At 38.3% G+C, this 9,812-nt stretch overlaps 1 protein-coding gene across 1 annotated transcript; it reads right to left on the reverse strand.

Annotated features, from left to right (window-relative positions):
- Positions 1-256: 256 nt before the first annotated feature.
- LOC120719267 lies at positions 257-2,932 on the reverse strand. Its single transcript, XM_040008357.1, has 6 exons — positions 2,426-2,932; positions 2,295-2,357; positions 2,079-2,183; positions 1,882-1,986; positions 1,507-1,638; positions 257-1,426 (listed from the first exon to the last, which is right to left on the reverse strand). The coding sequence occupies exons 1-6, from the start codon at positions 2,715-2,717 to the stop codon at positions 1,083-1,085; spliced, it is 1,041 nt and encodes a 346-aa protein (XP_039864291.1). The 5' UTR covers positions 2,718-2,932; the 3' UTR covers positions 257-1,082.
- Positions 2,933-9,812: the final 6,880 nt, after the last annotated feature.

Below are 9,812 nucleotides of genomic sequence, written 5' to 3' on the forward strand. Positions count from 1 at the left end.
ATTTTCTTCCACTTTTATCTGAGGAATTTCTTTAGTTTTTTGCCCCCCTTTTTTTCATAACGTAATGTGTTCACCTTTTCCAAACTGGGGCCCTGTTAGGAGGTTTTGTTTGAAAACCTGACCCCAGTCTCACTAGTAATGTACAGTATGGCTACTTTGCAATAACAACCATCCACACATCCACGACTCAAATTCCAAAAACGTTAGAACACTGTGTAAAGTGTAAATAAATACAGAATGCGATGATTTGCTCATATTTTATACATAATAGAAACATAGAAGAAGTATAACATTTTTCAAATGAGTAAATGTACCCTTTTGGGAAAAAGTAAGGCAATTTTGAATTTGATAGCAGCAACACAGCTCAGAAAAGTTGGGATGGGCCCATGTTAGTCCAACAAAAGTGCAGCATCCTCTCTTCTTTTAACTGATTGTACACATCTGGAAACTGAGTCTGGGGTCTTCTTTGTCATATTTTTGTTTCATGATGTGCCAAATGCTTTGAACTGGTGAAAAGTCTGGACTACGGGCAGGACAGTTCAGCGCCCAGACTCTACTACAAAGCCATGCTGTTGTAATAGATGCAGTTTAGCACTGTCTTGTTGAAATATGCAAGTTCTTCTCTAAATAATCAAGTCATCTGTGAAGCTTATGTTTTGTTTATAGTTTATACAACTTCTTAATTATTTGGCGAATGGGGTTGTGGTTAGTTGCACTGAAAACAGTGTTGTATTTTCTCTTTATGGATTAGAGTGTGAGAGGCTTAGAATGAGTTGAGTGAGTCAGTAAATTAATCTAAACTCACCATTACTTTAGTTTTTTCAGAATAACATTTTCCATAAAGTCATTTAACAGTGCTTCAAATTAGATGTGTCTGCCTTGAACCTATAATTTAAAATATGTAGTTTGGGGCTATAAATTTGTGACATATCAACTACTGTATGGCTGTCAGTCTTGTCAAAGATTAAAGTTAAGACTAAGTTTGTGTAGGAGAATTTTAATTTATTAATTGAATGCTCCAGAATTACACATGCTTTTATGTTTATGAGTTTGTTTCCATAAACCTACCCAGTGCAGAGAAATTAAGAAACAAAATCCTTTGTGAATTTGATGTTACCTTTGCCTTGTGTCCAACTCGTATGTTGGAAAGGAAAGAGCAGAAAGCCACTAAAAGTTGTTCTGTGGTACTGGTCATCCCAAACACTACCAGACAGTTGTACTGAAACAACATCTCCCACTTCTAACTGCAACACCACACCATTGGATGCATTGTCCTCAGGATCGGTGGTTGTGGTTTGACGGTCCCCAATGAAAACCATGGCATCAGAATTTTTGACAAGTCTCATCCTCATATTTGTCTCATAGTCCGCTATATGACCAGTAAATCTAAAGTAGTAGACTCCTCTTACTGGTGCAGTGAAATAACCTAAAAAAGAGAGAGAAAAAAGTCACAACTAATTGTGGTGAAATGAATGAAACCAAGAATTAAATAGAAGCCTAATCTGCCTGTGTTTGGGTTGTAGTGGTTTCCAGTGTTGGTAAAGACATTTCTGAAGATGAGTGTTGCAAATTCAAAGCCATATTCAATGTTACCTTCACCAGATTCCAGGAGGGAGGCAGAAAAAGCCACCTTCACTACTGTGGCAAGAAAACAAAATAAGTAAATAAATAAATAAATAAATAAAGTAAACTCAGAATCATTAATGATCATCCACTAATTATTCATCTACTTCTTGTACACTTATCAGGAAAACAGAAAAGTATTTATCTCTGTTAATATTTTGAAGCTCTTGCGCTGTGGTATTTCCCCGTGAAATCACAAGACACACATGAATAACCAATCAGTCAAATCATTCCATACATCCCAAACCGAAGCTTTACCTTCCCGCTGTTTCTCCAGCATTTCCACACGAAGTTCACTGACTGTCAGCGTCTGCCTGATAGCACGGAGCTCCAGGTGAGCTGCTGCAAGCTCTCTAGCTTGAGCTAACATGATGAAAAGGGAGATAAATGAAATGGAAGTATATTGTGAAGGTTTACAAGTCAGAGAATAAACACCAAAAACCCTGACCCTTTACCTTCCTGCTGTTTCTCCACCTCCTCCACGTGAAGTTCACAGACTGTCAGTGTTTCCTGGATAGCGCCGAGATCCTGCCGAGCTATTGCAAGCTCTCTAGCTTGTGCTAGCATGATAGAAAACACGATAGGGGAAGTTGAAGCAAGTTGTAACAGTTTACGAGTAAGTAATAATGAACACAACAATACAATATTTAGGGCCGGGTGCATTTAGTTACCATCATTCTTTATCTGCAGTTCTTCAACCAGGATCTCAGCTGCAGTCATCCTGGCCTCCATGACTATAACAAAAGTGCATGTAAGCTTAGTTGCATCTATTTTTAATGAAGTGATTCCCTCATCACTGTACCTGTATTTTCTTTCTGTAAGGCCTCCACCAGGCTATCCAGAACTGTCACTCTGTCTTTCAAGTATCTAAGCTCTACACTTTGCTCCACCACCAAGTCTCTCAGAGCCAACAGCTCAACCCAGATGTCAGTCTGAAGCACCTGATTGTCTTCACTTCCCTCAATGCTGGGCCTCTGTGTGCCAGCCAAATCTGTCTCATCAGAAGAATCATTGTTACTGCTGTTTATTTGGGCCCTGCAAAGATGGCAAAGCAGGAGAACCATAAATGAAGGCATGAAAGTCCTCATCTTCATTCACGAAATGCCCTGTTTGCTGTGTGTGCCTGGGTCATTTATGGGTGATTTCAAGGCCAAATGTGTCAGGTGGATGGAGATTTGCCAAATGTGTGAGAAAGATCACAGCTACTGTAGTGTGGCAGGTATGGGATAGACAGGTGTGTGACTCAGACTTTTAAACACATATCACTGAGTGGATGGTGCAATGGAGAGCTTTGAATAGATAGAAGTTTGCTAATAGGTATGCCCAGCTCTGTAAATGACTTAAAATTATTTTTACTATTAAAAAAAAAACTATATAAATACTTAGATTTCAAAAAACTCAAATGTTGCACAGAGTCAGAGTTAAATTCCTTGTTTCACAAGCTTGGCCAAATAAAGATGATTCTGATGCTGATAGCCTCAGAAATTTTCTAGAAATCCTCGAGCAACTGTTGGTGTCAGAGTGCTGTCACAAATGAATTAAATAAATTACAAAGGAATACTATGCTCTGGACAGATGAATCAAAGGTTATCAAACTTATTTGAGATTAAATACAAAATTTTTCAAGAAAAAAAACCATGTAATGTACATGTAATAATGTATACATGTAGTTCACCATTATCCATGACCTACTTTCAGTGGCAAACACTGATATCAGTGTCCAGTCTGTGCAAGAGAACGGAGTACATCTAACTCAATTCTGTCAATAACACCGCTTGATGTAAACACGGTGATCATTTCCAGAGGCTCTTTTTCTCTGACAGGTGTCGTTGTTTCCCAGAAGGGATCTGGAATTATCCTCAAGTCCTTTAGCGCAAACGGGCGTCCACACAGGTCTTTTGACTACCCGCAAGTTATTGTGACGAGCTAGGGAAATTTCCCACTGAAACAGGACCATTATGTGGGCGTGTTGCTTGTGAGTCATAAGCGTGTGCATCAGTGACAAGTTAGACAATTAGAGAGAAATAACAACAAATCAATCTGTCGTTAAAAAAATATTTCTTGAAGCGAATAAAGTGGTGTGAATGACATGATTTATGCTGATTGCTGCTTGTGTTTATGAATAAGAATATTGAGCAGCTGTCAGTCAGAACTCCTCACTGCCACGTACAACTGTATTCACACCAGATAAACACGCAGTCATCAATCTTTCTAAGAAAACACTCAGATGGTGGGAAAGAAAACACAGATGAGTAATAATGTTGTCCTTAGTACAGCAAAAAATACCGGATAGTTTCGCTTTTTACTGTTCATACAATTTTTCTATCTGCTTTTCTCTGTAAAAATCAAAGACCTGTCATGAAAAAATCTTTGCTGTAGGGGTAAACACAAACAAATGTGCATATCCCACAGAAGTTTTAAAGAAGAGGGCCTTTTTTTGGAAAGAGAACATAGAGTTTTCTACCTGTGTGCCGCAGGGGGCAGAGATAAAGACAGTAATAGTTAGACTGTGGTCACACTGGTATGCAGACAGTCATGAAAGCAGCAGTACCTGTTGCATCTTGCAAGTTCATTTGCTCAATATTGTGAAATTTAACCACTTAAATTTGGGAGACCCTTTCTTATCACAACTCTAGGTGTGTGTGAATTAGTTGCAAATTATTTTAATTACAGATTATCGACTGATATACAGTTGTTTACTTGTTACTGATCAGTATCATCTTATTGCCAATTAATTGTATATGACTGTAAAATGCCACTGTTTTGTGAAACCTTGTAACACTTTAACAAATGTTTAAATAATAAACAAACTATACAGTTTTTCTTTCTTCATTTTGTTAAAAAATATATATTTTTTAACTGCACTGTAGTAAACCAGCCTACACAACATATCTTATCTTTTGCCCCATATCTGTAAATACACAGCTGGTTGGTTCACAGCCTACAGCCATGCTAATGCTAACGGCTCTGTGGGACTGCAGTGATATGAGCTAAAAGCTAAAAAAAATGTTAGCATGTTACAAAGGACAATTCAAAGATAATCATCAAAGTTTAGCGTGTTAACCATATTAACATCTGCTAAACAGCACCCACTGGACACTCTATTAGGTACACCTTAGCAGTGTCAGGTTGGATCCACTTTTACGTCCAGAATGGCCTAAAAAAACATTCCTGGGAGATTTTGGTCATGTTTCCATAATGAGAATAAGGGGCCCAAAGTGGGCCAAGACAATTTCCCCTAAACTATTACATCACCAGCAGCACCAGTCTGATTCATTGACACAATGCAGGATGGTTCCATGCTTTCATGTTGTTTATGGCAGATTTTGGTCTCTTTTTCAGACCATTTTTTGTAAAGCCTAGACTCAGTCCATTTACATACCTAAATGCACTGAGTTTCTGCAGTGTGACTGGTAAGCATATAGTTCTGTTATTACATTTTTACAAAGTCTTAAAAGTATAGAAGCTAAATAATTTAAGTTAGCTATAATGTGGAAAATTATTAAAGTTGGAAATCACACACACACAAATCACTCACACACACAAGACCAGTTTGAAATAAAAAGGTGATAGTAATGTACCAAATATGCATGCCACATCACATTCAGTGATAACTGTTTGTGGTACAGACACGCACACAGACAGTGTTGCAGGTAAGTGTTCGCTTATTTACGGCAAAAGTGTTTTTCGCTTAGGTGCTTCCCCAGCTTTTCAGCTGCTTTGTCTCCAGCTCCGCTCTCCCTTGGGTCCCAGCGTCTTACAATCAAATGTGGGAAGGTTTGATTGTTATATTGTTCCCAGCCTAGCCTCCCTGGCACTCCTCTCCAAACTCACTGCACCACCTATTCTGCAGACTACACCCTGCCACACTATCATTTTATCGAGGTGGACAAATAAATTTTTGAAAACAATATAAAAAGTAAGTTGACCAAACCTGCATGAGGGTTACAGACGATAATAACAAATATTTGCAAGGAATTTGGATAAAATAAACCTTTAATGAAAATTTTCTACCAGTGTAATCTTACTTCAGTGAGTCAATACAAGACACTCATAAAGAGAAAAACATGGTTTGTAGTGTCAGAAGTCCCACATGCCAAAGATATCTGGCATTACAGTCTGTCAGAATGGCAGTTAACAAGGCAGCGCATCACTTGTGACTTCTATCCCATTGGTTGCTCTCCCAGAGACTGTTGCCAAGGTACTGACCTGTGATTTAGACTCTAGTAAATCTTTCCACCCTCTGAGGTCAGGCTGTTCCTGCAGCAATGACTCTTCCTTTCTTCTGTATCTGCCCTTCAGGCCCAATCTCATATCCAGGTCTCTTCCTTCTGGTTTGCTCAGAGTCTGGAGACAAAGCTCTGTTAGACTTTTCAGGGCATGCATTGTGATTAATTCTATTCCCATAAATGAAAAATAGATAGTGAAATATCTAAGTGTGATAGATGACAGCTTGGTTGAACTATCAGGCGCCTCAAAGTGACAGACACCCTTGCATACCTTCCTTCATTTTCCTCTCAGGCAAATTCCTCTTCCTCTGTCTCTTCTTCAAGATTTCCCAACTCTTCTCTTGTGTGTGTGTGTTTTTTTTTTTAAAATATGTTTTCCTTTAACAAAAAACAAGCATAATCTCTTGCTCTGAAGTTTTCTACTATTATTTTTTTTCTGACTTTTAAGTTTAACCAGATAATCCTGCTATGCTCAGCCTGTGTCAATGCATTCACCCACAGGTCAAATCCTTTAAAAGATTATTCTTTTGTCTCTTAATATGATCCAGATTTTCTGTAAATGGTTAGTTATGATACCCTGCATAATTGCTGTAATAGAGATGCTGACAAATCATGCAACCTATAATCATACATCTTTCAGTGTTACAGGTAATCACTTAGTAAGCTGACCAATCCCTCTAGTCCCTCTTCTGTCCAAGCCAAGCAGAGAGGATGTGTCTGTGCACCCTGCTACTGTAAGAAGTGGACTTGACTGCAGGTACTTAGCCTCAGCTTAATCTAATGATGCATACTTCCCCCTGTTTACGGCAGCCGGCGAAGAGGGAGCACTAGCCTGTGCTTGTCTGCTGCCGAGAATGCCCATTAATGCTCTTTTTCCCCCTCGGGTGATGACCACCTGAGCTATCAAAGACAAACGTGTCTGTAACACCACCCCCCTTCCCTCCACCCTCATCATGCTCCATCTTCACCCCTCCTTGCTGTGACCTCCGCCCAGACACATAATGTACAGTCAAAACGGTTTTCCCCTGTGAAAGAGCATTTAGAATCTGTGCAACATCATCATCGTCACCATTATCACCAGTGTAATAGCGATCTTTTCAACTATTATTTATCCTCTGCAGATACACAGCAGTCAAACTGGTACATAAAATATGTTCAGTACAATCCAGCACAGCAGCACTTTAGAAAGGAAGATATCATCTCATCTGTTCACTCACTCACACAGCATCTAGCCAAGCAGATAATTTAGGTTGTATTTTCTGAGTTTTTAGATGTTGGTGATTTCTGCTGCCCTTTTAATTGAACCGAAGATGTAATTTTGTTTGCAAAACTGAAAAATATTCTTAATTTGTTTTTGTTTGAACTTTTTTATTGAATCTTTTATGCAGCTGTCCATCCTGGTACCTTCATCTGTTTGTTAAACCTTTTCTCTTTTCACTCATTAAATGGATTCTGGAGCAAATTTCTGCACTGAAATCATTACAGGTTTGTATTATTGGAGCGCAGAAATAAAACAGATTATGTTTTATGATTATTAAAGTAGATGTCGGGGACGAAGCTGGGAGAAAGAAAAAAATAACATGGTACAAAGGTCCCTTGACAGAGAGCCAGATGGTGTACTTCACTGTTGGCAAGCAAACCTCACGCACCTGTGCCATTAAAACAGGTACTCAAAAACAAATGTTCAAAACTGACCCACTTTGGGTCAACTCACTGTTATATTTATTGATTGTTGGAGTATGATGTGCAAATCTCCATAGAAATCATACTTTTATCAATAGAAAGTCTGTAAAACAGTAAAACAGTCCAAAAGATAAAGACAAAAACAAATATAAAATCAAGTGAAAACATCATCAAAGAACCAATATAAGTTAACCAAGTATTGATTTGATGCTACACCGATCAGCCATAACAATAAAGCCACTTTCCTAAATTTGTGTGGCTCCAAAACAGCACCAATCTGTTGAGGCATAAACATGAAGCCTCTTTGAGGTGGGAGCCAATTATTTAGCTCTTGTGGATTGTAGAACATACTCGGATTCATTGTTTCAATTCTTGACCTCATTTTCATCTATCTATCTATCTATCTATCTATCTATCTATCTATCTATCTATCTATCTATCTATCTATCTATCTATCTATCTATCTATCTAGGGTTAGGTTAGGTTATATAGGTTTTATATATATATTTAGAAAAGTGGTAACAAAATGATTAATATTATTCACTTCACCTGTCTGCTGTTTTAATGCTGAGGCTGATTAGTGTACATTGACATAACTGCTCAGTGGTTTGTTATGATTTAGTACAGCCTAAGGGAAAAGCACTGCCCATTCAGTTTCCTAATCTACACAATATTATTGATAATCTTTTCAACACAGTATTATGAAGATATGTGCAGTCATGTGAAAAAGATTTAAAAAAAAAATACAGCACTCTACACAGTCCTGTGAAAAGTACACTGTATGATTCACCAGCTTCATTAATGACTATCAGTCTATCTCACACGTCATTGTGGAGGAATTTTGGTCCACTCGTCTTTACAGCGTTGCTTAATTTCATTCAGGTTTGCAGACATTCATGTTTGCACAGCTCTCTTAAGGTCCTGTGACATGATTTCATTCAGGCTGAGGTCTGGATTTTGACTGGGCATTTGCAGCTAGCGCCTCGATTATTTTCTTTTTCATCCATTTTTGACGTAGATTTGCTGCTGTGCCTGAGATCATTGTCCTGTCTGTAGCAGTCTGACAGATGACCTCACATATGATTTGGTATGGAGAAGAATTCATGGTTGACTCATTAACCACAAGGTGGCCAGGTCCTATAGCTGGAGCATATTCCCAAATCTTAACCCCTCCACCACCATGCTTTACAGTTGGTTTGAGGTGTTATGCTGACATGCATTGTTTGTTTTTCACCAAATATGGTGCTGTACATTATGATCAAATGTCACCACTTTGGTGTCATCTGTCCAAAGGACATTGTTCCAGTTTTCTGGTTTCTTCTGATGCACCTTAGCAAACCTAACTTGTGTCTGAGCTTTGCAAGATCTGGCTTTAGGGAGGCTTTCCTAGGATATTTGATTTGATTGCTCCAGACCAGCAAACTGCCAAAACTTCTGCTTTTGTAGAGGTGCTCACACTTGTTGATGATTAATAATTTAAGTGCATTTCATTAGCACCTGACTGCTACTTATCCTTTAAATCCTAATGGTATCAGTAAAGGTGTAAAGGGACTGAACACTTTCTTTTTCCCATGATGAAAGACATTTGATGCATGTTAAAAAATATTCTTAAAATAAAGAAATATTAAATATATATTTATATATACATATAATGTATATCCTTTACCTTCCTTTTTCGAAGTGGATATTTGGCAGATATGTTACAAAGCACATCTGGGATCACTGAGCCTACATGTGTCTCTATTAGAGTGACTTTCACCGCTATATTGGTCACTTCCAGAACTGCCCATTCCCATAACTCTCTTACAGTCCATCTTGCTTTGTCTAGAATATTTCACAACTTCCTGTCAGTATCACTAAACCCATAATAGATGTGTATATCTTCCCCTGTCTGGGATGCGTGATTCACTGTCCCTGAAACCCAGCACCACCTAATCTTGAACAGCAGATAAAGCTAATTAGGGGAAAGAGACATCAATCAGTGCTCCAGGCCTTGTTATGTAGGCTACTGCACATACCAAGAGTGGCATCTCAGTCAATGGGTGTGTTTAAAAGCTTGAGTCAGTCATACACACATAGCTATTATTATGAGTTATGTCTAGAGGATGGCCCAGAACTTGAAGATTATGAATGCTGGATTGAATGTTTCCTTTATGTTTTTCAAACTAGCCAGATATAATAATTTTTGCCAAGTAAGTGGACTAAAATTAGAGCAAGAATTACATAAATTACTTTTCTGTTGTAATGACCTTTGACAGTATAACTCATGTGGGAGAA

This window comes from Simochromis diagramma, unplaced genomic scaffold (genome assembly GCF_900408965.1).
Source record: "Simochromis diagramma unplaced genomic scaffold, fSimDia1.1 OVJJ01000545.1, whole genome shotgun sequence".
Lineage (NCBI taxonomy): Eukaryota > Metazoa > Chordata > Actinopteri > Cichliformes > Cichlidae > Simochromis > Simochromis diagramma.

Coding starts and splice junctions, on each gene's coding strand:
- LOC120719267 (XM_040008357.1), bottom strand. CDS start 2,717: ATGAAGATGAGGACTTTCATGCCTTCATTTATGGTTCTCCTGCTTTGC. Junction 1,987..2,078: donor GGTGGAGAAACAGCAGGAAG/GTAAAGGGTCAG, acceptor TCATCATGTTAG/CTCAAGCTAGAGAGCTTGCA. Junction 1,639..1,881: donor GCTGGAGAAACAGCGGGAAG/GTAAAGCTTCGG, acceptor TTCTTGCCACAG/TAGTGAAGGTGGCTTTTTCT.